The sequence below is a fragment of the Passer domesticus genome, chromosome 8 (genome assembly GCF_036417665.1).
Source record: "Passer domesticus isolate bPasDom1 chromosome 8, bPasDom1.hap1, whole genome shotgun sequence".
Lineage (NCBI taxonomy): Eukaryota > Metazoa > Chordata > Aves > Passeriformes > Passeridae > Passer > Passer domesticus.
In genome coordinates, this window is record NC_087481.1 from 24,475,980 (window position 1) to 24,503,329 (window position 27,350).

Below are 27,350 nucleotides of genomic sequence, written 5' to 3' on the forward strand. Positions count from 1 at the left end.
GGCGCGCGCCGCCCCGCGCGGTCGCAGCCGTGACGCGGCGCGGGGCATCGGCGCATGCGCGGGGCGGGCGGCGATGGCGGCGGCGCGGGCCCGCGCAGGTACGGCGGGCGCGGTGCGAGCGGGGCCGGGCCGGGCCGGGCCGGGCGGCGGGGGAGCACGAGGAGCGGCGGGAGAACGAGCAGGGGAAGGGACGGGAAGGCCCCGCTGCCCGCCCGCCCGGCCCGCCGCCGCCTCCCTTCGCCTTTCTGGCGTGCGGCGCTCTCCGCCCGGCGGCGCGGCCCGGGCACGCGGCCGGGAGCGGGGCCGCGAGGGGTGCAGGAGCCGTGAGGGCCGCGGGGAGCGGCGCGGGGCCCGGCCCGGCCCGCCTGGCTCCCGGGCTGCCGCGGCCCGGCCCGGCCCGGCCCGGCCGTGCGGAAGGCGGGCGGCGCTGCCCGCCGGGCCCGGGCTGCGGATAACGACCGCAAAGCCCCTTCGGCACGGACAGCCTTCCCTCGGCCCGCCCGGGAACGGCAGCGCGCTCCTGCCTTTGGGCCGCGCCAGCCCCGTTTAGAAGAAGGGGGAGATGGGATTGTGCCTTAGGAAAATCAAATAACTTGCTTTGCAACTTTCCGTGTTCCCCATCCGCGGCGCATGTTGCCCACCGGGCTTTAGGGATGTAAAACTAATATTTCGAGACTCTTTTTTTTTTTTTTTTTTCTTTTGTGGCTTTGTGGGGTTGGGGTTTTTTTTGGTTGGTTGGGTTCTTTTTTTTTATTTATTCTTTTTTTTTCTTTCTTTTTTTTTTTTTTTTTTTGCCCAGAATTAAAATAGCCTGACAGTATTTGTTTCAAAGATTGCAGCTGCGCTTTATTTTACTAGATTGCAGTTACGGAAGATAGACACCCGGGAGATCCTACCTTCTGCCATGGCTCAGTTTGGAGGACAGAAAAATCCCCCTTGGGCTACTCAGTTTACAGCCACTGCGGTGTCTCAGCCAGGTCAGTTTACACGCGGTGCTTGAACCCTGACATCTAGGAGATTTGGAGATTCCATACTTGGCTGTGCACTTCAGAGGGGCACGATGCTAACTCACTTATCTACAGTCTATGTAGGTGGTTTAAATTGGGAGTTTTTTCCCCACAATAGAGACTTTAAAAGTCGTTGTCTGATACTGTCTGTTGGTTTTGTTATTTGCTTTTCTTAAGGGGTAAAATCCCAGGTGAATTTGTGTTGATTGTTTTAGTCAATAAACAGCATATCGAGTTAGTCATATCCCAAGATGTGTAAATCAAATTACCCCCTATTAAATTACACGGTTCTGGACTAAATAATATCAGCTCTAACAAGGCATTTCAGATTTCTTAAGTGCTGCCTGAGTTTCATTTCTTGGTCAGCCTGAATGTTTACAAATTGTTTTATTAATAGATTAGGTATAATCCACATAATGGAAAGTCCTCTGAAATTTGTTACTTGGGTGAGAAGGGGGGGTATTTATTTTTTAATGCTGAATTAGAATTTAAAGGTTCCTATAACCAGAGGTATTGCTCTAATAATGGTAGAGAGTTTCCTTTGATTTAGCTAAGAAGTGTTAATTGCAAGTCACTGGTTAAAAAACCTGGCTGGTTGCATTTGCCTGTTGGCTTACAGCACAGAAGGTTGAGGCAAGGATGTGAAGCTTGATGCACGGTGAATTTGGGTGCTTCCATTTCCAGTTCTGGAGTGCCTTGTGCTTTTCTTGAGTGCAGATAGTTTGTTACTGAGATGTTGGAGTTACGTTGTGCAGTGTGAAGAGAGCTCACAAAGCTGAGGGTTCAGGATGTGTGGGTTCTGCAGTTGCTCTGGTTTGGCATGAAGTTCAGTGTCACACCTCCTTTGTCAATGGCAGCCTGGCAGAGGCTGGGAATGTGTGACATTCCTTGGAGGTGCATCTCTGGGATAGGAATCTCTCCTCTCCTGACTCAGTTTTCTTTCCCAAGGTGAATCTTCTGTCTGCAGTGTTTCCCATGGGCACTGCTGCACTCACACTGTATCCCCAGGGAGTGACACCCCCCTGTGCCTCACAGCACCTTGTCCCAGTCTGCCTTTTCCTTTCCCTCCATGCCCACTCTGCTCCCTTCCCCACCCCAACTCTTGCTGTCCCTAAGCAGCTGCCCACGGACAGTTTTTCTCTGTTTCTCTGAATAGCTCACACTTCCCTTATCCAAACGGCACTATCTCCTTCTGTAAGAAAATCCCTAACAGCTGGAAGGGGTTGGGAATGTGGGACAGACAAACTTTGCTTTTGGTTGTCCTGTCAGACTGGGGCAGACACTGGAGCAGTCAAAGAATGGGAGCTCCTGGCTGGACTGTTCTTGGTGTGTTGGCTGATGTGACAGCTGATGCATCAAAAATAGTGGGGGGAGCTCCATGTCCTGTTCCAGAGGGAAAGCTGCACTAAACGTGCCAAGGGCAGGAGCTGGCAGTAGTCTTAGAGCTTGCTGAGGTAGGAGCAGGAGGGGTGCATGGAGCCTGTGTTTGTGTCTTACCCCTTTTCTTGTGCTTGTGACTGCCTGGGCCAGCCCCTTCTGAGCCTGCTTAAATTGGATGAGGTGCAGATGTAGCTGGGGTGGGACTGGTCAGCATCAGTTGCTGTGAGAGTTCTCACTGCTCAATGAGGCCAGCATCTGCAGGGGTTTACAGCTGTCCCTCTGAGCCAGCAGCCCCTGACTCAAACATGAGAGCCACTAAAAATGTGACATTTAGTTACACTTCTGCCTTCTTCCTGTGCTACCTCCATGTTCCTGGTGTCCTCTTCACGTTGTCCTTTCCTGTTCCTGCTGCAGTAAAGTCACCATGTCTGCATCCTCTTTGTTCCCCTGAATCCAGTCCCTGGGATTCTTCTGCCCAGCTGTGTTTTTTACGTAATTGTTCCCCTCCTTTTTTAGTTGGCATTTTGGTTTATAATGCAGAGCACAGGAAGCATCTTTTGGAAGGTGAGCTGTGTTCTTTGACACTGCTGGAAGCTGTAGAGCAGTGTTTCTGGTTGAACTTGTCCCTTTTAGTATGAAGTTGTGACCTTCCAGGGAGGCTGTTTTCCTAAGGAAGAGGTGCTGTCAGAGCTCAGGTGTGCTGACCAGCCTCAACTGCTGCTCACCTGTGTTGCACCCAAGAAATTGTGCATATTGGTTTATCCTTGTGAACCATCAGTGTTGAGGGTTTGTGTTTTTCATCGTTTTGGTTTAGGGATTTTTTGGTTGATTTTTTTGAGTTGTTGATGTGGATGCTGAGTTGGCCATCCCTGATGAAGAAGTAACTAAATTAGGTAAAGCTCTTAATTATTAAGGTGTGGCACACTGGTTGTAGACTGATGTGCTATGTAATGAAGGGTCTGTGATCCCTTTGGGAGGGTTTATTAATTACTCTCTGTGCCTGTGGAATTAGAAGAGGGATGGGCAATTCCTGGTGCCAGCAGAGATCAATGTGTGAAGAGAAACTCCCACATGTAACACAGTGAATTTTTGTCTGCTCCTCATCCCATGCTTTTATGCATCACAAGACTAAAACCAGAATAAAGCCCCCGCCGTGGTGGTTAAGCATTGTTAAAGAACAAATTAAATCATGCCTACTACAGAAGATTACTTTTACTTGCATAATGATGTGCAAACTCCTGAAATACCTGCAAAGGAGAATTTCCTCCTCCTCTCTAACCCTTCATTTTTGGCACCTGTGTGGTTTGTGTCACAGTGCTTGCCCTGTGCAGTTGATGGGTTGTGATGAAAAGCCTGGTTTTACAGAGCTGTGGTGCTGGGAAGCCCTGGCCCTGCTGTGTTCTGCCTGGTTGGTGGTGTTGTCTTTGCTGTATCAAGGCTTCGTTGCGTTGGAGTGAGGAGTGGTGCAGCTGATGGGGGCTGAAGTGCCTGCAGCTTGGTGTCTGGTGGCCCTGTGAGGTGACTGAAGCAGTGTGTAAGGACAGGGTGAGCATGTGCTGAATCTCAGCCCACTAAGGAATAGGAGCTGGTGCACAGTGTGCTGGCTTGCTGTAAACAGATGTCCCGTGACAAATGGGCTGAGCCTGGCTTCTAGTGTGTGCCTGTTAAAAGGAGTGCTTTTGGAGGAGGTTGTGTGATGTTTGTATTGCAAGTGTGTGAAGCTTAAAGAAACTCTGAAGCCCAAGGACCCAGTCTCATAATTTCTGACAACTGTGAGCAGTGTTCCAAGCCCTGCACGGGGTACTCCTTTATGTCATTCTAATAAAGCTGTGTCACTCACCAAGGAGACATGTAGCTGTGTATTTTGAAGATGTTTCCCTAACTTCTAGGGATCTTTAAGGTTTAGGGGTAGGAAGGGGCACTACTAAATACTGTCTTTGTGTTGGTTGCCACAGAAATATCTATAACCTAACGCAGAGCTGCAGCCTAGGACCCCAGTTTCTGTCTGAGCCCTTCCAGCTGAAGGTGCCACACAGTATCTGGTGCCAGTGAGAGTTGTTTGCACTGCATTTGAAGGAAGGCATCTCCATCACTACTTACTGAGATGATTACAAATCCTAAGAAGCTATTGTTTGCCATTGCAGATGCTTGTTGCCAGTGATAATAATGTGGCAGTCAGATGTCAGTTCCAGCTGAGTCTGATTAATTCTCGGTCTCTTGTTTTTCTGTGTGATTTTTCCTTTTTGTTCTCTATCTATCTTTATTTATTATTTTTTTTTAAACTAGTAATGCAAACTCAGTTGCCTAATTATTTGGAGCCTGTTTGACCAAGATGAGTACACAGATGAAAGGTAGTCAGTCAGATGAAAGTCTTGGAATACTTCTGGGCAAATCAGTGAGAACAAGATACAACTTTGAAAAACTTGTTACTACAGGTGTTATCCTCAGAGGATCTTGGCTGTCTTTTGTCTTTGCCCCTTACTTAGTAGGTTGATCTGCAGTGTTGTCGACGAAGATACCCAGTTAATATTAAATGCTCAAAAAGTGACAGTAGAGATGGCAACATTTCTTGGTTTTCCTTAGTTGACAAAATGGGCTAAGGGTCTTAGGATGGGCTGGGAATTGCTTGAGATAATTCTGGGTAATGCTGACATGGAAATTGTCAGTGTGAAACTGAAGAGCTGAGTAGTCCCAGGATCTGGTTTTGGGAGTAGGCATTTTTGTGGGTACTGTTGGTACACAAAATAGAGAAAACTTGTGAAATTTGCTTTTGGTAATGCTTCCCAACTCCATCCCCCTATGTTGGAACAACATTAGGATAGAACTTTGGACTGAATGACAATAGTCACACATGTTCAAAGGTAACAGCATGCAGCAAATTTCTGCACTAATGGGAATTTCTGCTTGGCATGTGTAAGTAAGAGGAGAAAGATGAATGCATTGACTGAGCCAGCAAAGTATTACAGCCGAGAAAAGTGAAAGTTGTCCCAGGATACAGCAGCAGAGCTTTTGACTTATATTTAAAGGTCTGTTTTTAAGGCATGTTATGTGAGACAGTGGTGAGGATCCAGTTGAGGGTGTCCTTCTGGATGGCCCAAACTGCACATTCAAGTTGAAGCTGGTGATCAAGCAGGAGGCAAGAGGATGAAGACAGTGGAGGGTTTGTCAGGAGAGAAGCCTCAAATTTTGTTTGCTGGCTTGTAAAGAAATGCAAATTTTGGAATTTTCCAGGGGGGAAAGTTAATTGAATGGTGTACACTGCAGAATGCTTGATTTCACTTTTAAAATACTTCCTGGAATGCTTATGTGGCAATATTTGATACAGATCATAGTGATAGCAATTATTTTCAGTGCTGTTTATGTATTTCTTTCCTGTTTCATTCCAAAATGATAAGATGATCAGTGCCATCAGCAAAGACTGCTTTGCTGGCAAGGGCAGTGTGGTAGGAAGGGTGACATTATTCAGGACCTGTTGAGTGGGGTACAGCATTATGGTAACAATCACCCACTACAAGCAGTGTTTTACTGCATCCTGGATCAGGAATGAGAGCTTCATTCTGCATCACTAAGAACAGTGTGGAGCACAAACTCTGCAGGAATACTGTAAATCTGTTCCTCATTCCATTTTCTTTGATGGCTTTGGGAGAGAGAAGAACTGTGCTAATCTTGAATGTTGCTCAGTTCTGAAGATGGCTGGCTGACCTGTTTTTGCTGGCAGTACGTTTTCCTGCCCAGTTTCTCTCTGGTTTTATTTAAACTCGTGGACTAGACTGATAGTTTAATGAAGTGATATTTGATCATGCAGCTGCCGATAACTTTTTTTAAAAATCCTGCCAGAGAGGGAGCAGGTTTCCAGCTATGTTTGCAGTTTTTTGCTGAGATTTGCATTTTGCAGGGCTCTTTGTCACCCAAAAGATCCATCTGTAAACCTTGAGCATACCTTGTTCAGAAGCATAGCCTGTGCTTAGCTGCTCCTCATGATTTGCTTATGTTCTCTGGTAAATTAAAAGCTGACATGACAATAAAATAAAGTAATCTTTCCTTCTAGGCAGTTTGAGTCTGGGCAGCACAAACCCTTCCTATTAAGAGCTGGAGAGAGCTTCAGTCTCCTTATACAAGCAGACTGATTAAACTCTGCTGTTGCAAGGCTGTTCCTTCTCCACCAGCCCCCACTCCACAGGGGACAAAGACAGCACTGAGTGAAGCAAAAACTTGGTGATTTCAGAGGACACGTTCCATAAGCCTCTGTTTCATAGATGCTGTTACAGTGGAGCTTTCTCTTGCCCTCAATAGAGTGCAATGTATTCATGTGCAGAGCAGAGCAGCAATCTTCATTTGGCTCATGCAGAGCCTGGAATACCTTCAGGAAAGTACCCGGGGGTGGGGGTGGGTGCAGCTACAGAGCTGTAAAATCCTGAGCGCTCCAGAGAAAGAAATGTAATGGTCTCTGCTCCTCTGCTGTGATTTGCTATTGCTAGATGAATTTAGAAGAAAAGCTTGGTAGATGGATTTAGAAGAGAAGCTGGCAGGATGGGTGTTGAATTTTGCGACTTTTCACCCCCGGGTGAGCCTGGCTGAGGCGCCGAGCATCGCGCACCGCGTCCGGCGTGAGGCGCGGTGCTGCGGGCGCTCACTGGCCGTGTTCCCCCCTCTCTCCCCCGCAGCTGCCCTGGGCGTGCAGCAGCCCTCGCTGCTGGGAGCCTCCCCGACCCTGTACACGCAGCAGACGGCGCTGGCAGCCGCGGGGCTGACCACGCAGACCCCCACCAACTACCAGCTGACCCAGAGCGCCGCGCTCCAGCAGCAGGCGGCAGCCGCGGCCGCGGCCCTGCAGCAGGTAAAGCACACACCGCGGCCGGCGCTCCCCGAACTCCGTAGAGCTAAAGGATCCAGGAGGAAAGGAGAATGGAAAATGGTGAACATTGCAGTGTGAACCTGTCTTATCCATGGGGGGGTGGCGTTTGTAGCTAGCGGTGGTGGGATTGGGAAGTTGGGCTGTGGAAAGCCCTTTGGGAGAATGGGTTTTGCTGCATCTAAACTGAGCATCTCAAGTATCTCCCACCACTGTATATATCCTTTATGGGATTTTGCATGATTTTGTAATGTGCCTTAACTACTGTCTTAAGCGTGAGGCTTAACAAAAATTGCTGACTTTAGCTAGAAAGAGAACATCAGGGCCCACTCTAAAGGCTCAGAATATTTGTTATTAAAATTATATACGTTGATATTATTAGCTATTTTTAAATTAAAATTGTTAAATGTTAATTATTTTTATCTAGAACTTTCTAAGCAGGTAACATATTTGGTATTACTGTGGTAATAATTCTCCTGTTCATAAGATATTTTGCTTTTATCTGTTTCAGCAATATTCACAACCTCAGCAGACTCTCTATAGTGTACAACAACAGGTTTGTCTGATTCTTACTGTGTACATCACAAATAACTTTAAAATAATGTTGATTGTGTGTCTTGTAGGATTTGTCTCCGAAATCATCCTCATATGGGAAGTTGTTAAAGAAACTTAAGTAATACTTTGTGTGACAAAAGAGAGCTTGAAGTTCATAAACTTGGAAAGACATATGCAGAATGGAAACCTGCCTACCTTCCTGCAAAACAAATTTTAAAAATACATACTATTCCATGTGTAAATGATTCTCTGCTGAACTTTGCTCCAAACAGGGCCGTGTATTTTAACTGCTGGAAGACGCTGTCCAAAAACGTTCCCTTTTGGATTTTTATTATGATCTTCTAACTTAACAGGACTTTTTGAAAACAATAAAAGTACAAGGGAATTACATGCCTAAGCTGTTCCAGCTGCCAAAATTTTTTTGGTATTGCTATTAACTTTCAGTTCAAAAAAATTTAGCATTTCTCCTTGCTGTATAAACCTGGGTTATACAATCTCAAAATTAAGCCCACAAGCACAGTTTTACAGATGTGCAAACTGCTGAAATGATCAAGCCCTAAAGGACTATTAACTGACTCAGATTAAGCAAAAACTCTTACTTGTAAAGAGGAGGTAGAATTGTACAATTTCCTTAAGCATATAAAATTAATTTATAACTTTATTTATTTTAAGTTGCAGCAACCTCAGCAGACCCTTTTAACTCAGGTTAGTTTGGTTTTATTGTTTGGTCTTCATCCCCAAACACAGATAATGCAAGAGTGCAAATTTGTGATATCTTGGTTCTTTAATCTGTAACATGAACTAATGTGAGTGGACATTTTATTGGTACAGGTTTATTTTATCCAGATGTTAAAATATGCATAGCCTTGGTTTCAAAAATTAATGGCAACCACTCTTCCTTAATCTTGAAGGGAACATGTGTTGATTATATTTTAATATTTTTTTTCTTTGAACTTCAAGTGTCCAGTTGTTTTGCAGTAAATAACAAACAGGAAAGATCTTTCTCTTCTTTGTGAAGGAATTTAACTTCCTGTATTAACAGTATGTGTATAAAGAGGTTTAAACAGAACCTTGCTGAGCTTGACGGGTTTAAAACATGCAGCCATTTAACACATTGCAAATTCCTCTAGTTCCGTTTTCACTTGAACTTTTAAAGTTCAGGCTTTAAAAAGGTAAACATGGTTGGCTTGATTTCATTATCTTACTGTGTTCTGCTTTTGTAAGGGAAGTACGTGACCTGTTGAATTAGGGAAGGGTTTGTGTTGGCCTCAGCCTTTGCTGACTTCTAACGCTACAGGTGGGATATAAATGCACAATGACCTCTTAAGCATTTATTCCTAGCAGAGCTGGGAATTTATCTCCATTTCAGGCCCACTGTATGGGTTACCTGTAGACAATAATGCAGTCTTGATGCCTTTTGTCTGGACAAGTTACATTTTTGGGGGAAGCTGACTCTTGTAAAAAAGAAGGATAAACAAAACCAGTCTTCATTCAAAGTAAGAAACCTGTCATCTCCAAAAAAACCAACAACCCAACAAAAACCACAGGAAGCTTCCACCGTCTGACAGTGTCTGTCCTGGGTGCTCTAGTCATTCTGAGCTGCTGTCCGGTGGCTGAAGGCGCTGTTCCCTGTCCGTGTGGCAGCTTCAGCCCTGAGCGCGGCTCTGTTTTGCTTGCAGCCGGCAGTGGCGCTCCCGACCAGCCTGAGCCTGTCCACGCCCCAGCCGGCAGCGCAGATCACCGTGTCCTACCCCGCCCCCCGCTCCAGCCAGCAGCAGACCCAGCCGCAGAAGCAGCGCGTCTTCACTGGCGTGGTCACTAAGCTGCATGACACCTTTGGCTTCGTGGATGAAGATGTCTTTTTTCAGCTTAGGTAAGCTGGGAGCGCTCGACTGCTGATGTGCTCCGTGATGCTCTCAGTAGTCAGAGGTTTAAGTGATTGCACACTAATTCTCTGTGCAATGTTGTGTTGTTTTCATTCAACAGTGAAAGTCAGAGAGGTCAATAGATCCTAAGTCTGAGTTTCTTCATGTGAATTTTTGAATTTTTTTTTAATACAAAGCCCAAAGCTTGGTGTTTACTAGCTCTGTGTAATAGGAAATTGCAGAATTAGTGGGTGATTAAAAGCATAAAACCTGCTGTCTGTATGTCTTAAATTGGTACTCTTTGGGGAACTTTACCCTTAGGGCCAAAGACAGGGAATTACTAAGTTCCTGTGCACACCTGAACTGAAGCAGATAGCATTAATGCTGAATTTGGGGGTAGATACTCTTCCCATAAGCTTTTTTTAATGAATTTTGCCTACTTTCTCCCATCTTTAAATGCAACATGCAAAAAACCTGTCTGATTCTTTCTGAGAAGAAGAATCCTCAGTAAAAGGAATCCTAAAGAATCCTCTCACATACGTTTTCTGTCACGTTTGCAGTGCTGTTAAAGGCAAGACACCTCAGGTGGGTGACAGAGTTCTGGTAGAAGCTACTTACAACCCCAACATGCCGTTCAAATGGAACGCCCAAAGGATCCAGACGCTGCCGAACCAGGTGGGTGGGGCTGTAGGTGCCGGGCAGGGCTGGCGGAGTGGAGCTCTCCCCTTCCTCACTGCCGTGTCTCCCCAGAACCAGAGCCAGGCGCAGCCGCTGCTGAAGACGCCGCCGGCCGTCCTGCAGCCCATCGCGCAGCAGACCTTCGGCGTGCAGGCGCAGCCGCAGCCGCAGTCCCTGCTGCAGGCACAGATCTCTGCAGCCTCCATCACGCCTCTGCTCCAGACACAGCCTCAGCCGCTGCTGCAGCAGCCGCAGCAGAAAGGTGCTCCTTCAGTGACACTTTTTGGGGGTGACTCTGGTGCTCACTGGGTGGTTGTAGGGATGTGCCCCCTTGTTGATGGAGTGACAAAATTATTCTTTGTCCCCTTAAAAAGGAAATAAGCCCAGAAGTTTGTCTCCTCAGTTAGGTGAAAAGGCATCTCATAGGACCCAGGACTTCACCTCAACCTTAAGGATAGCCAATTAGACAGGATCCAAAAAGTCCAGCCTGAGTAATTGACTAGAAAAAAAAGAGAACAAAGAAACTAATTGCTTTTGTGAGGTGTTCTATCAGGGGCAAGGACTCCTGCACCTGGCTCATTGTTTCTCTGTAGAGAGATTTGTTATTTTGCCTTTTATTACAACTTCTTTGTTTCCAACACTACCACAGAAGCCATCCTGATGATTTTATGTCTTCTAAGGTAGCTGAGCTATCTTGGGTGAGAAATAGATCCCCAAGAGCTTATGAGACCTGGCTCGAAGAGACTCCTATTTCTGGTGATGGTTATTTTCTTGTTAATCAGAAGGTGGAAGTAATAGCTGAAATATTATGGAGCAGACTCTGCTGTTTTTTCAGATTGAATATGTCTCCCTGCAGCTGTGTGCAAGGCACGTTGCCTGCAGTAGCTCAGAAATCACCTGGTTAGTGAAGTCCCCATGGACTCCTGTTCATGTTAAGATTTTGTAATCTGAAAACACATTCAATGTAGTTTTTGTTCGTTCTCAGACAAGTTGGGGGGTTGAACGTATTAATAGCAGTGCAGTCCTTCAGCATCTTCTGCAGTTTTCCACAAAATCAGGTTTTGCAGTTGTGTTGTTAAAGCCGTTGTTCCTTAGCTTATTGGTTTCAGTTAGCCAGGTTGGCATCTGAGAGGAGAAGCACTGCCAGACATGGCAAATGTAAAACAAAGGTTGTGAAGTCTCTCAAACTTTGAGTGGCTAAGGAATCAGTGATAGAAATGATAATATTAGGACTGGTCTTACACAGTAAGAGCAAGGGCAGAAAACCGTAGCAGAATTGTTTTGCATAAATGCTTACTACAGTTTAATTAGTTGTAGTTGTTCGTTGGAGTTTAGTAATGTTTGCTCCACTTAAATCACTTGGTTAAATATCTCAAGGCAAAGAAATTATGTGCTGAGGGATTGATGTAGCAATATGATACATTGATTTAGCAATATTTTTTTTATTTTTATGTATGAAAAACCTTAAAATGAGGATTTCAGTTTTCCCTCAGTGAGTAGGTAGTATGTCTATAATTTAAGGTTTTGAAAAGGCTTAGCTGTTAAGATGAATTCTGTGTGCTTAGGTTATATTAGCTTCCATCTCAAGAAGATGCTTTTAAACCAAGTTCACTTTATTAAAGTGTGTCAGTTTATTAAAGAGTGTCAGTTTGCCTCAGTGCAGAAAAGCTTAGGTCTCTTGAGTTTCTTTGTGTGGGTGTTAACAATGGATAAATTTGACTGTAGAGTTAGGTTAGAAAATGTACACAAGTGAAGCAGCTGTAAGCAGCAGTGTTTGCCAGGTGTAGGTGGTTGTCCCCTGCTCTGTATTGATGCTGTATTCTGTTTCAGGTGGTTTGCTGCAGCCCCCAGTCCGCCTGGTTTCACAGCCACAGCCAGCTCGAAGACTAGACCCACCATCCAGGTTTTCTGGGAGGAATGACCGAGGTGGAGACCCTATGCCAAACCGAAAAGATGACAGGAGGTATGTAGACCAGACTGTGATCCAAGCATTCCGTAAAGACCTTTCCTCACCCAGAGCTGAGCTGCTTGCTCCAGAGTGGGTCAGCAAGACCACAAGGGGTGTTATCCTTAGGAATTATGGTAGAGTTCTTATCTACCTGAAAGTAAGGAGTTGTGTAATCAGTTTCTCATGTAAAGAGGCTGTTCTGAAACTTCCCTTTTTTGAGTTGTCCCTGACAGATGTGGCTTCTGTTGTGCCAGAAATCATTTCGTGTTACCAGCCTGCAAAAATATTTGCATTTTGTGTGTTCTTTAAGTCGCGAAAGGGAGCGGGAGAGGCGCAGGTCCCGGGAGAGGTCTCCGCAGAGGAAGCGCTCCCGAGAGCGATCGCCACGGCGCGAGAGGGAGAGGTCCCCGCGCAGACCGCGGCGCGTCGTCCCTCGCTACACCGTGCAGTTCTCCAAGTTCTCCTTGGACTGGTATGTCTGTAGTGGCAGGTGTTTCCCTGCAGTTCACTTAGTCATGGTGCAGCTGCTGTGAGCCGTGTCAGCCCATGTGTGTGTGTAAGTGGGCGTTGGATGATGATCCTGACTGCACAGAGGGGTCAAGTATGGAATGGCTAAGAACCTTGTATGATGAACTTGTTGGAGGTTCTGTGTTACTTTAGAATGCTACTGCAAAACAGCTTTATAGTGATGTTCAGTGAACATTGCCTAAATGCAGACACCTGAGTTGGAAGTGGTTAATAGTTACTTTTTTTAAAACTTCATCCGTGACATTCAAACCTAATGTTATTGAGATTGTATATATACAGCATCAGATATACAGTGGTTGTGTTGCCAATTAATATATCTCTTGATGATGTACTTGGTTAATAGCTCTTAACTGCTGTCTCTTTACTGCGTGTCTTTCAGCCGGAGCTGTGATATGATGGAGCTGAGGAGGCGTTACCAGAACTTGTATATCCCCAGCGACTTCTTTGATGCTCAGTTCACGTGGGTGGATGCTTTCCCTATGTCTAGACCATTTCAGCTGGGAAACTACTGTAATTTCTATGTAATGCATAGAGAAGTAGATCCTATAGATAAGAACGCTGCTGTCCTTGATCCACCTGATGCTGATCATCTCTACAGTGCTAAGGTTTGTATGCTTTTGCACTGATACCACTATTCATTAGAAAATTTTTTATCAGTAGGGTGCAAAACTGGGTATAACAGAACTGAAGACATTCTGCAGTCATTTGAGCAAAGTACAGTGTTTTAAACTTTTCAGTAAAAAGCTAGTACATAGAGCTTAAAAAATCACAACTGGAATTCAGTTTGTTTTTCTGTTACTAGAGCTGTGCTAAATTTGTGTTTACAGAGGGCTCTTCCATTGTCTGAACTCAGTTGCAGGGATGTGATTATAGGAAAAGAAAACCAGTTCATGCAAGGTCTCTGAATGATTTCTTAGGCAATTCATTTTGTGTAGTTAATGTAGTCCTTTTTATTCCTTCAATACAAACTTGATGCAAGAATGAGTGATGATGTTTTAAACCTATTCCATTGCTGAAACAGTCTGTGGAAAAAAATAACTGAACTCTTCTGTGCAGTTTGTTTGTTATTCTGTTTAGTGGTATTTTCTTTCCTTCTTTCCTATTCATCTCAATATTTATTGTTTTGTTTGAAGTAGACTGAGATCGGTCTTTAACATGTAATATTTCTAACACAGATTGGCAAAATCTCAGACCTATTTTAGTGACAGACTTGAAATGGAGCAGGTTTTAGGAAAATGTTTTGATAAAGGGGTCTTTTATCTATGATTACGGCTCTTGATGCATATTTTGACATTCACAAAGGGAGAGGCTTAGCTTACTCACCTTCTGTGTACAAAAAACATAAAGCTCAAGTATCAGACATGCAGAGCAAGAGCTGCCCTTCAGAATGCTGAGCTTTAAAACACAGTAACTGAGAAGGAGCTTCCTGTTTTATCATACAGCTGTTTGGGGTATAGAGCAGCCTTGTTGAGCTTTGGTATGTGTGTTTGCAAGTTGTGGTCGTTGTTTATCAGTGGTAGTGAGACTTCCACCACAACTGCTCTGACTTGCACCACAGGTGATGTTGATGGCTAGTCCTAGCATGGAAGATCTCTACCACAAGTCATGTGCTCTGGCTGAGGATCCCCAAGAACTTCGTGATGGATTTCAGCATCCTGCTAGACTTGTAAAGGTAAATATGCTTCCATGCCAGACACTTTTGGCAATAAAGGTTGGTTATAGAGCTTTGCCATTTTTGACAACAAGAGAGGAGCTTGTAGACAGCTGAATGATGACTTCATTTTTCCTCTGAAGAGACCTAGTTTATATGTCAATTCTTTTTCCACTTTATAGGAGCTTCACATTTACTGCTTTGTTCCACTTAGTTAAACTAAAATAATTCACTTTGTTAGCTGCTTTTTACAAGCACTTACTGATTTTGTAAGGGCTCAGCTGTGAAGAGAATACACATGAAGCAACAGTTAAGCAGCCGTTAAGTGAAACTTAACCATTGAACTGAGCAAGCTGTAAGTGCTGTGGTGTTTCAGGAGACAGACTTGTTTTCCAGTTAAATTCTAACTTGCAATAGATGGGAATACTTTCATTTATAGGTATGATGCTCTTGTGGTCTCACCTTTTGTAGCTTTTCTTCTTCACTTCTAAGCAGGCACATCTGTAAATGTGTATCAGAGTTAAGACACCATTTAAGTTACTGTCTGTCTTTTGGGTTAGAAACCTTCTAATTGCAAAGGGCCAAGCCTATACCAATAAATGAACTTGATGGAAAATCTTGAAAGCAAGAATGAGTGATGATGTTTTAAACCTATTCCATTGCTGAAATAATCTGTGGAAAAAAATAACTGAACTCTTTCTTGACTGATTTTCATTTTCAGATTTCAAAATAATTTCACAGTTTACTCACGGATTTCATTGTGTGTGCTATGAAATATTCTTTGCACTTTGGGAAAATGACCTTTGACCCCTAGCAGGGGAACATTCAGAAGACTCTTTTTGTCTAGTTTTTAGTGGGTATGAAAGGCAAAGATGAAGCTATGGCTATTGGAGGACACTGGTCCCCCTCACTGGATGGACCTGATCCAGAAAAGGACCCTTCGGTGCTGATAAAGACGGCAATTCGCTGTTGCAAGGCTCTTACAGGGATTGACTTAAGTGTGTGCACGCAATGGTAAGTACTGCACTGCAAAGCCAAGTACTCTGTAGAAATAAATACTTGTCTGTTACCAGGACTTTAAAAAAAAAAAAAAAAATAGGAGGCTGGAAAAACCCTTTTTCTTTGTCAACTGCTCTTGGTAGTTCAGGTGAACTACTGAAAGGATGTTCTGTTTGGTAATCAGCTTGATTGGTGCCAACTGTGCTGAATACTGCATTAAGAACTAATTAAAAATTCTGGGTTTATTTTGACATGTTATACTGTAATTTTTTTAATGAATGTGCGTTGAAAATATTTTTCATTTTGTGCATAGCTGGAGAGGATCGTCAAGAGAACTTCATTTCATTATTCTTTTGTTATAAATAAATAGCCGTTTGTTATACAGCCATATTTTCTCTTGGTGAGTTTTTGTCCTGCATTAACATTCACCGTGGTTGTACCAATACCAGGAAAGCCTGTTGTATGCTAAATTTGAAGTTCTTCAACAACTTCTGTTTGCACATAAAACCTGCTTGGGCTAAACAACGAGTTTTATGAGAAGCATTTTGTTGATTTTCCTCCTTTTCAGTTGCCAAACCTTTTTACAAGTGTGCCAGAAGAGAAAATATGGCTTCCATAATTTTTTTCTTTAGATAAACTTCAAGGTCTTGCAGCAAAATTTCTTTACTTGATGTGCTACAAGTGATCTAGGCTCTTTAAAATGTATTGTAGAATTTTTTTTCCAACATGCTTCTTCCCTTGCAACAGGTACCGTTTTGCAGAGATTCGCTACCATCGCCCTGAGGAGACCCACAAGGGGCGTACAGTTCCAGCTCATGTGGAGACAGTGGTTTTATTTTTCCCGGATGTTTGGCATTGCCTTCCCACCCGCTCAGAGTGGGAAACCCTCTCCCGAGGATACAAGCAGCAGCTGGTCGAGAAGCTTCAGGGTGAACGCAAGGAGGCTGATGGAGAACAGGCACTGAACGCTAATCCCTTTTTCTATTTCTGCTTCTCACAGGCACAGGAACACAGGCACAAAATGCACACCACATACTACACAACACACATACACAGGAGGAACATAACTGGTAACAATGACTGGTAAACCAGCTTTCAGCAGTGTAGTGAATGTTGCTTTTTATTTTTATTTCAGCTAGTTCACTAACTTTAAATGTGTATGCTGATATCACAAACGGAGTTAAATTGTGCTTATGATGCGCAGAAAATTTTTATCGTAGACGTAGTTGCTGGAATCTGGGACCAGTTGTTGAGTGAGATTCAGTTTATGAATAGCTGTCTTCAAACATTTTGCCATTTTCTGAAATTTCTAAATTCTCTCTTGTGGCCAGTTCTAATTGTGATATTTGAAATTGAACAAACATTAGTCTGAAACATCTGAATTTCAGGCCATGTGGCTGATCAGCATCTTGGAGTAAGGGAAGGTCTGACTGAACAAAGAGTAATTTGGGGGATTTAAAATGTGGGGGAAGATCACCCACTGTGTGGTTACTGGAGACCAGCAGTGTCTGTGTAACCCCAATATCCTTTGTGGTGTTGCTTATCACCCTTTTGTGTTCCACAGATCTGGCTTGTATTGGCTGAGTGGCACTGTGATCATTTATAAAGTGGTAGAATGTGTGTGTGAACTTGTCTAAATAATAACTTTAGGAGAAGACTATCTGAAACAGTTGTGACCTTGCACAGATCAGCAACAGAATTTAAAAAATAACTGAAATGCTTTCAAGCTTTCTGAATGATAATTTTGAAATTTTGTTTGTCAGGATGAAGAGGAAAAGGATGATGGGGAAGCTAAAGAGATCTCTACGCCTACACACTGGTCTAAACTGGATCCAAAAACAATGAAGGTAACAAACACTTCGGAAAATTTGATGCCATTGTATTTTTTCACTTTTAAGACGTGACCTGAAATGCAGCTGTATGTTTCCTTAACTGAGCAAGAAAACTTCAGTAGTGTTTTGCTGAATTTATAGGTGCCAGATGTGGTATCACTATATGCAGGGATGACTCTTGGTTGTAGAAAGTGAATACAGCTAATTAAATCTACTCTGAACTTTGTACAATTAAAGAATATCACCTATGATGCATGAACTGGAAAACAAGAGTTCTGTAGTCTGCCAGATTACTACTTAGGTTAAGAAATGTAGCATCTAAAATACTTTTAAAATTGTACATTTTTGTACCATTACTGCCTTTTTTAACCATGTCAGGAGACAACATAAAAAGTTTTCTGGAAAGCAGTAGTGATAATAAACTATTTTACTTTAACTGAATCCTTTCCCTGCCTCTGTGAAAAGTTCCTCAGAAAGAAATTTTTTGTGGAAAACTTTTGTGGAAAACAATTTAAATGCAATAGATTTTTTGTATCAATAATTAGTGGTTTTCAGCACATGTTTAAAAAGTAGAGTTGACTTTTCAGTGCTGTTGATTTTTAGCTCACTTTCTCTACTAATCCAATGTGTTGTGATGTCACTGCTGGGTACCACTCACAGAGCTTTTATTTGCCAGGTAAATGACCTTCGCAAAGAATTAGAAAGTCGAACCCTTAGCTCTAAGGGACTGAAATCTCAGCTGATAGCTCGACTGACAAAGCAGCTGAAAGTCGAGGAACAAAAAGAAGAGCAAAAGGAGCTAGAGAAGTCTGAGAAAGAAGAGGAAGAGGAGGAGGATAGGAAATCTGAAGAAGATAAAGAGGTTAGGATTTGGACATACTTGGTTTAAGTCCTGTGTATATATTAAATATATGAAATATTTGTATAAGTATGTATAAGCATAAAAAGCAGAGGCATGTGCCTACTTCTGCTGGGATTTTGTTGTTTTCAGGTGACTGTACTGGGAACTCTTGATGTACCTTGAGCTGCTGAATTGGGGAGAACTCTTGTCCAGTTTGAATTACTTTGTATCAGCCAAATCAGCTCAAATGTGCCACTGTACTAAAGGCACCTGAATTAATGTTTGACCTTAAATCTAAGGAAAAATAAATCCAAGCCTCCTGAAAAAAACCATGCTCAAGACGAGTGAACACATTAACAATACTTTAAATCCTTAAACCTACATGAAAACCAGTTGCTTAGTTCTGTTAGCCTCTGTGTCTCACAGTCCAGCTTCTTCGTGTGGCTTTGGTTTGTTTTCCCCTATTGCAAAGCTTTAATCTTTGCTTTTGGATACTTACTGTATATTGGAGTTTCTCAGTTTTGTGGTTTGTAGTTGCCGTGCCTAGTCTGGTTTGCTAGTTCACAAAAGTTAACAAAATCTGTGCAATAAGGCCAAAGCTCAACCACAGAAAGGGGCCAGAAATGTCTAGAGAATGGCTTGTGCTTTACTTGCTTTTAAACCTGCCTTTTTGTATGTTACCTGCTAACCTGTATGGGATGATTGAAAGTCTTACATTTTTATACATCCCTGTAAACCTTGTTGAGGGAGGAAGGGCCATGTGCTTGCTAATTTTGTCAGCTGCTGCTGCCTTCTCCCACAGCTTGGATGGCGTTCAACTAGCTTGGGTTTCTTGCCACAGCTTTCTTTAGGAGTGAAGGGGAGCTGTGATTGTGCTGGCTTTTTATGAAGCACAAGCTCTGCCTTGACTTTTTTTGTAGTCAGGAGACTTCAGTATTTGTCTCTTGGCAATCAGTAAAATGGTGGAATTTTACATTTTGTAACCCTTTGTTTTATTTGCATCAGCTATATTATAGAGATTGCATTTCCATAATCAAGAGTTAGATAAACTGTCATGTGGTAACTGTTAGGGCTGTGTTGGGTGTCTTTGGAGAGGTGAGGTATGAAGGTTGACTCCTCTGGGAGGAGTAAACAGCTCGCTGTGCTGTACAGCCGTGCGCTGCTTTCAGCAGCTGAGGCTTCCCTTTGCTCAGGAAAGCAGCGAGTCCCAAAAACGAATGTAGGGGTGAAACTTCAGCTTTGGAGTCTGCTCCATGTTGGGTTTTGGTCCCTTTCAGGAGGAGGAAAGAAAGCGGCAGGAGGAGCTGGAACGCCAGCGGCGGGAGCGGCGCTACATCCTGCCGGACGAGCCGGCCATCATCGTGCATCCCAACTGGGCAGCCAAGAGCGGCAAGTTCGACTGCAGCATCATGTCCCTGAGCGTCCTGCTGGACTACAGGCTGGAGGACAACAAGGAGCATTCCTTTGAGGTAACACTGCAGTGCTGCTGCCAGTTGGCTGTTCTGTTTCTTTGTAATTGTCGTGTGAAAATTTCTGAATTGCTTTGGTACAACAGGAGTGTACTCACTGCACGGCGTCCAGAGGAATACACAGGTTTGCAGATATTGAATGGAATTTGTAAAGTTGTTTAAGCGTGTTCAAAGCAGAATGTAAGAAATCTGACACTTCATAAAATTCTGATATGGTGTTAGTTGCTAAAATTGCACGTCATAGCTGTTTTATCATGATTATATAAATTTTTAATACATATTTTAAAACCTTTTGTCACTACTCCTTTCTTTATATGCAGGTATCATTGTTTGCAGAACTCTTCAATGAAATGCTTCAGAGAGATTTTGGTGTCAGAATTTACAAAGCACTGATTTCTCTCCCAGAGAGAGAGGACAAAAAGGACAAAAAAAGCAAAAAAGATGAGAGAAAAGAAAAAAAAGAAGAAAAAGACGATGAAACAGATGATCCAAAACCTAAAAGAAGAAAATCTGGAGACGATAAAGATAAAAAAGAAGAGAGAGATGAAAAGAAGGTCTGCAGTTAGTTCATATGCAGTCTAGCCTGTCTGGATCAATATTAAAGTGTTTCTGTTTCTATTTTACATTACTGCTTTCAAAAACTCAGTTCTTGTAATGTTAGTTAATTGATTAGACTTTTTGATCTATTTAAGTATGCTTGAATTATATTCAGTAATTTAAAATTTTTACAGGTGTATTGGGAGTATTTTAACATTGAGCTGTATCATATAAATTTGTATCTGTTCTTAGGTGACTAAGCATAAATGTAGGCAAATTTTGACTGGTAATAAGGATTTTACTTTGCTGGGTTTTGATTCTGACTAGATAAATATTCAGGAATTTTTGTTACAGAAGGAAGATAAAAGGAAAGATGATTCTAAAGATGAAGAAGAAACGGAAGAGGACAATAATCAAGAAGAATACGATCCAATGGAGGCAGAAGAGGCTGAAGATGAAGATGAAGGTATCTTGAACTATGAATTTTGTGACCTTTAACAAATATTTTTATCATTTCTGATGATGTTCTTTCAAGCTGGAGAACACACTGGAACTAGACAACTTAAAATTGCGTTATTAAACTAATTTTATTTTAGTAATTTTGACCAGTTCTACGTCAAATGTGAGTACCTTTATGCCAGGCACACAGTATGAACGTAGTGAATGTGAGCTAGCTGTGGTGCTCCGAGCAAGGCATGCATATAGAGTGGTTTCATTTTTTTCAGAATGCAGACCACTCGCAGCTCCCATTGAAGTCAGTAGGAGATGTGAGTATTCAGCACCTCTGAAAAACCAAGCCACTTTCACATGCCTAACTTCCCACTCCTCAGTTCTGGAATGCCATCTTGGTTTTAGCTAGGACAGAATGTGCTGTGGGTGCTCTTCGGCCCATGTCACAAGTTGTTTTGTGTTTGAGTGGAGTTGTGTCAGCCTGAAGAAAGAGGGGAAGGGTCTGGAGGACTCTGCAGGCAAGGGCAGCAGCTCTTCCCCTGCTCAGGGATTCAGGAAGGTCTGGAACATCGTGTGTGCTTTTTGGTTTGCACTTCAGGGTAGTTGCCTGTCTGCAGAGAGGTTTTGCTAGACATGTGGGTTTGAACTGTGTGGATACTGCAGTCCCAGCATTTTCAGTTGTATTTTTGGCAGAGTACTGCACCAGCCTTAAAAAGCTGGTGCTAATCTGTGGTTTCCAGAATAACTCCTATTTGCTTATAATTTGTCTGCAAGAGTGGCCTGGGCTTGTCTGTTCTGTACAAGTGCTGCTGCTTCCCAGAACCTGTGCTTGTGCCATTCCCAGTCAAGAGTTGCTGAGAAAACCCAGCAAGCCATGGAGATGCAGGAGAAAGCAATTGGTTTTCAGAAAAGGGTTGGCAAAATTAGCCACGTGGTGTAATACATAGTTTTTTCCAAGTTTTCCTCACAAGGAAGGTGAGCTTAAAACTGAACTTGGCACATGATTCTCTGACCCAAGACTTGCATGGAAGGTACAGAGCTGCATGCCATAATCTATCCCAGCAGCTGTCTCATCCCCTTTTCTTTCAGTCCAGTTTGACTGTACTGTCTACCTTTAGACAAAAAACCTGCCATTTGTAATTCACATCTAATAAGTCGTGTGATCTGTGACTTCTTGGAGAATCTAAGTCATAGGGAGAGTAATCTCTCACTCAACATGAGTATAAGTACATGGTTTTAATTACATAGTGTATATTGGTTTTATTATATGAAGTATTTGAGAGTAAATAATACTGAATTTGAATAGGAATAACCAAAGCTGAGTGCAGACTCTGCCAAGCCTCATTAGGGAGAATTGTGGTAATTTCCTGCACACCACTTAAATAGATGGGAGATGTTGGCAGCACTCATTTTGGTCTAGTTAGCATTTGTTTCAGCTCTTCTGTCCTGCCTGTGAAACACAGGGAAAAAATTATAAATGGCTTATGTTAAAATAAGGCTAGAGAAAAATCAGAACTTAGCAGGGCTCACTTCAATGTGTTTCTTTATTATTTTTCAGGGAAGTGTATTGCAGATGGTTGGGGGTTTATGTGGACTTTCACAGTGGCAGCATGTGCTCTGGTAATGGTTATATAATGGTTTGCTGCGGGTATGGTGAATTTTCTTTCTGTTTTGCAGACCGAGACGAAGAGGAAATGAACAAACGGGAGGACAGAAAAGAAGGAAATAAGCACTGTAAAGAGAGGGCATCTAAAGATAAAGTAATTAACACCTTTCTTAACGACTGCATAGACCTTGTTAGAGGTGTCCTAATTACAGCTTAGCTTTATTTTTATTAAAAGACCTGTTTTCCCTTTGAAAACAGCTGTTAAGTAAATGATTGAGGGCAAAGGGATGTTTCCTATTTTATAATAAGATTAATTCTATGACCATTTTTTGCATACTAGCGTGAACAAAAGGCAATTGTGTCTACCAGCTATTACTGTGCATTGTGATATATTTCTTCTCAATACTAAAAGATTCCTTTTCATATATAGCTTTAATTAGTCTTAACATAATCTAAGTAGGTAATTGATAGTAATATTAATTACCTGACTTAAAGTAACAGTAAAATGAACAGAGAAAAAGCTTTTGTTATGTCAGAAGTTGGTATATTTTTGGAATGATATTTAATGATCCCATAATGAATTTTCTCTAGGAGAAAGACAAGACCCAGATGGTAACTGTTAACAGGGATCTCCTGATGGCTTTTGTTTATTTTGACCAAAGTCATTGTGGATACCTTCTGGAGAAGGACATGGAGGAGATCCTGTACACTCTTGGACTTCACCTGTCACGTGCTCAGGTTTTGTATACTACTAAAAAACTTCCCAAATGTTACAGGACTGTTCTAAGTGAGAGGAATGTAATTTAGTTTCTACTGGCTTTGCTAACATAGCTGATCTCTTATTTCTACGCAGCCACTTCATATTTGCAATGAAATAAGAGTTTAATGTTTTGTAAATTGACAGGGGATGAAAAGGTGAAGTTGGCAGTTTAAAATATGCCCATACTGTATGTGTAGCTTTTGTCTCTAAATTGTATTTATTCTTTTCCTAGTTTGTTTGCATTTTAAGCTCTAGTATGTTAAAGTTCAAAAAGCTATGCAATTTCTTTTACATTTTCCAAGCTAAACTGTTCTTGTTTAGGTAACAGGATGTCTGGGTATTAAATGACACCATTATTTCTTTTCATGTGTTGTAGGTCAAGAAGCTGCTTAATAAAGTAGTGCTTCGAGAATCTTGTTTTTACAGAAGACTAACAGATACTTCTAAAGATGAAGAAAACCAAGAGGAGTCTGAAGAGCTACAGGAAGATATGTTAGGTGGTATTTTTATTTTTTTCTTTTTCCCCACAAACTTCCAGAGAGTTAATTCTGTGTGATAATGAGAGTTATGAAGTACTTGATTTCTTGCAGAAACTAATTGAGCCACTTTGGAAAAGTAAGTCTTTGTCAGTTCAAAAGTAACAGGGTTTTTTGTGCTTCCAACACATAATGTTGCACCTCTAGGATAAACCCTTAATATTTTGGAATAGGGAAGAGGACAGAGGTTAATGTTCAATATTGATGAACATCATTCCACGTTGTTAGTTTTGAAGTCAGGAGACTCAGAGCTACAGGTAGTAGAATGGAGCCTGAGTTTTGAAGACAAATTCCTGCAGGAAAGAGGCATAGAATGATTTCTTGAAAGAGAATGCTGCTTTTTGGCAAGGGGGAGAATTGTGGTCTGGAGAAGGAGAGAAGTGTGAGGGATAGAGCAGCACACCTGTGTCTGTATGTGTTCTCCTGAGCTCTCTGGGGTTGGTCTCTAGGTGACCCTGTGGTTATTAAGGATAGAGCAGCACTGAGCTCTCTGGGGTTGGTCTCTAGGTGACCCTGTGGTTATTAAGGATAGAGCAGCACTGAGCTCTCTGGGGTTGGTCTCTCGGTGACCCTGTGCTCGCTCCCCCTGCAGGGAACCGGCTGCTGCTGCCGTCGCCCGCGGTGAAGCAGGAGAGCAAGGCCCTGGAGGAGAACGTGGGGCTCATCGTGTACAACGGAGCCATGGTGGATGTGGGCAGCCTCCTGCAGAAGCTGGAGAAGAGTGAACGGGTGCGGGCAGAGATCGAGCAAAAGCTGCAGCTGCTGGAAGAAAAAACAGGTGGGATGTCACTTGGAAGGCAGTGCTTACAGGGGTGCAAGGCAGGTTCTTCAGCAGAGAAATCAATTTGGGAAATTTGTGTGATCTAAATTTTATTCAAGTTGAATGCAAGACTTTGAATGTAGTCAGAATTGAGTATTATCAAATGGTAATTCAATGCAGTTTTTAATGTTCTTTAAAAATCGGTATTATGGTGTTGCACATAAACAGAATATTAACATGCACAGTACACAGCATTGGAAATGACGTTTTCATTTCTTCCCTTCCTAAGATGAGGATGAGAAGACCATACTACAACTGGAGAATTCTAACAAAAGTCTGTCTGCGGAGCTAAAAGAAGTAAAAAAGGACCTTGGCCAACTGCAAGAAAATTTGAAGACCTCAGATGATAAGAAATTGCAGTTCGAGGGTCAGCTGAATAAGACAATCAAAAATTTAGCTACTGTTATGGATGAAATACAGAGTGTTCTCAAACAGGTTAGAATTGTTTAATTCCATTTTTTGTTATTGTAGGCAAACTTCTGTAGACTAATTATTGAAACAAACACTTCAATATAAAAACAATTTTTACATTAATTCAGGGCAGGAGTATCTTAACATATATAGATAAAGAGCTTAATGTTTGATTGAATATTTAAAGGTAACAAATATATTTTTTTCTTAACCTGCAACATATGTTCCTGACTTCAGTGTTTTTTAAAAGGTATAAATATTCATGTAGATCTCAAACTGAATGTTTTCCTGTCCTGATCTTGTCCATCTCCCGCAGTCCAAGTTTGCTCCTCTGTTTGACTGGTCAGGAGTACTTTTTCAAAGCAGAATTCAACTGTTTCAGTATGTGAGGGTGTCTCAGTAAAATGAGTTTCAAGCAAAACCCAGAAGCTCCAGAGCATTTCTACCCCTCAGTTTTCAGGGAGATCCTGGAACTGGTTATAACCAAACTGAGCAGGATACCAGTTCACGCAGTATCCTTCAGATACAAACAGTATCTGTGTCTCATGCTGCTCTACAGTTTGCATGAGAAATACAGCTTCTACAATTGCTCTCATCCTCTCCCTTTTTCCTTTTGAAGGACATTGTGAAGAACGAAGATAAAGATCAGAAATCCAAAGAAAATGGAGCAAACGTATGATAAACTGCTGCTGTTTAGAAGAATGGTGTTACATAATGTAATATAAATCATGATACCAGAATGTATGGGAAGTGATGCATGTTTGATTTTAGTAGTATAAATATCTTAGTTCCAAAAGATGTATAAAGTTTTATGAATGTGTCTGCTCCAGAAGATTGCTTGTAATTCTTAGCATTCAAGTTGAGACACTCCTCGAGTGAAAATAATTTTGCATTGCGAAAAGTTTTAGGATGAACTTTGTTATAGTTTTAACCCTAATAAAGTTCATCAATGTAACGAACAGTAGCAAGTATTTAATTACCAAATGTTTTTCATTGAAGTCTAGTGAAATCAAAATTTTCATTATTTATAGACTTGCCATTTTTCGGTTTTTGTCTTTATTTCGGTCTAATTAGTCTTTTTAAATTCAAATATAAATCACAAAGTAGCATGCTGCTTAATTTTACAAGTAAAGTTTTTTTTTAAAAAACAGCTTCTTGGATTTTTTTTTTGTTTTCACTTGTCACAACTTTTTTTCCCTTCTAAATATAACTTTCTTTCCCAAAGCTGCTTGTATTAGAGTCTTGTAATATACAGCAGTTTGGATGAGTTAAGAAAGCAATAGAAGCCTACCAAAATACTGCTAGAGTTGTAAGATTTATATGAAAATACATGGGCCTGGTTTAAATGTGTGTCATTTATGTTCACTAAATTGTTCTTATCTTTGGATTAATATATTTACTTCTTTTGAATAACAAATGCAGTGTATTTTGACCTATGGTTGGATAGCAGGCCAGCAGATGTCAGAATAATGCCTTACATGGAGAAAAAGCTGCTGCTGTAAACTGCCTTGGCTTAAATTTGGACTGACGAAGTGGGTAATTACTGCTAAGACTTCAGTCCAGCCAAAAAATAGATCCACCAGTAACTGTACTGCATATTGTAATTACAAAGGAGCAGGAGACAACTTGGTTTGTTGAGAAGGGGTAAGGTGGCCTTTCTTTTTGTTCACAAATCACTAGGGATGGAAACTCAAATGTTAATGTGACTTCTTGTCACAGGCAACTTACTCAAAGACTGTGAAATATCAACAGTTGTGTTTTGGTGCAACTTTCAGGAAAATTAAGGGGTTTGAAAGTTGGGACAGAAGTGTTTTCTTACAGAAATGGTTAATTTTAGCAGATGTTTTCTTTTTTAGCCTAGATGTCCTAGGTAACTAAATACCTGTTAGGAAAGTCCAAGTGCCATAATATGTATGAATAACCTACATGGAAACTCATGTAGCTTTATTGAGATACACATTAAAATGCCTGAATTTATGTTCAAAAGAGTCTAAGCTGGTGCTTTTATCACTTACCTTTCTTGGCTCTTTTGGAGCTAGACAAGTGGAATAACTTTCATTCAAGTAACATGCATAAGCTTCCCCCTCATTCATCTCGTTTGAGTCATTGTATAATACCTGAACTGTTCACAGTCGAGTAGGAAATACTATAAAAACACTATTTGTATATAAGGACACAGAAAATACATGCTTTAAAAATTGGGAGATAACATCTCAGAATGATAGAATGAGGGTGGTGATAAATTTATCTTATGAAAAACATTATCTGTGGTGTACAGGTGGTGTTAAATTCTTTTGTAATCAAATTATATTTTTCACCTTTACCTTTGTACAGATTTTTGACAGCATGTTTAATTTTTGATGTTGAGCACCATTTGTGTAAATGGACTTGGAAGAATTGCATCTGAAATACTTTGTTCCTGAATTTCAGCAGTATGTGTGAACATACAAGAAAATGAGTCTAGAATTTAAGATAACATTTTAGGCACACTGAAACATCTGAAATATTTTGCTTGAGTATTTTTACCTTAAACTGCTGAGCTGAAAGCAGTTTTAGAACAAGCAGGACTCCTCATCTCATTCTTCACTGAGGGGCCCTGTGAGACAGTTGCTAGAGTGATACAGA

The 27,350-nt window shown here is 41.8% G+C and overlaps 1 protein-coding gene, 1 long non-coding RNA gene and 2 other non-coding genes across 14 annotated transcripts; 3 read left to right on the forward strand and 1 right to left on the reverse strand.

Moving 5' to 3' along the window:
- Positions 1-26,711, forward strand: CCAR1 (cell division cycle and apoptosis regulator 1). Of its 11 annotated transcripts, none has more exons than XM_064429715.1 (26): positions 1-98; positions 859-977; positions 7,052-7,302; positions 7,751-7,795; positions 8,467-8,499; positions 9,474-9,667; positions 10,220-10,334; positions 10,410-10,599; positions 12,168-12,300; positions 12,596-12,757; positions 13,193-13,418; positions 14,372-14,485; positions 15,312-15,478; positions 16,211-16,421; positions 17,227-17,310; positions 17,972-18,157; positions 19,414-19,605; positions 19,926-20,159; positions 20,482-20,608; positions 20,868-20,909; positions 22,270-22,352; positions 22,790-22,936; positions 23,335-23,455; positions 24,087-24,272; positions 24,544-24,749; positions 25,345-26,711. In XM_064429715.1, exons 1-26 carry the CDS (start codon positions 55-57, stop codon positions 25,402-25,404), a joined length of 3,672 nt encoding a protein of 1,223 aa, XP_064285785.1. In that variant the 5' UTR covers positions 1-54; the 3' UTR covers positions 25,405-26,711. The 11 variants fall into 11 exon arrangements, with proteins under 11 accessions (XP_064285785.1, XP_064285787.1, XP_064285786.1 ...); XM_064429717.1 differs by having other exon boundaries at positions 20,497-20,608; XM_064429716.1 differs by having other exon boundaries at positions 8,473-8,499.
- On the forward strand, positions 13,796-13,859 carry LOC135306998 (small nucleolar RNA SNORD98). Its single transcript, XR_010367761.1, has one exon. It is a non-coding gene; the product is annotated as a small nucleolar RNA SNORD98 (small nucleolar RNA).
- Positions 15,097-15,160, forward strand: LOC135306997 (small nucleolar RNA SNORD98). The gene has a single exon (XR_010367760.1). It is a non-coding gene; the product is annotated as a small nucleolar RNA SNORD98 (small nucleolar RNA).
- LOC135306167 (uncharacterized) lies at positions 23,438-23,987 on the reverse strand. The gene is made up of 2 exons (XR_010366998.1): positions 23,898-23,987; positions 23,438-23,787 (listed from the first exon to the last, which is right to left on the reverse strand). It is a non-coding gene; the product is annotated as an uncharacterized LOC135306167 (long non-coding RNA).
- Positions 26,712-27,350: the final 639 nt, after the last annotated feature.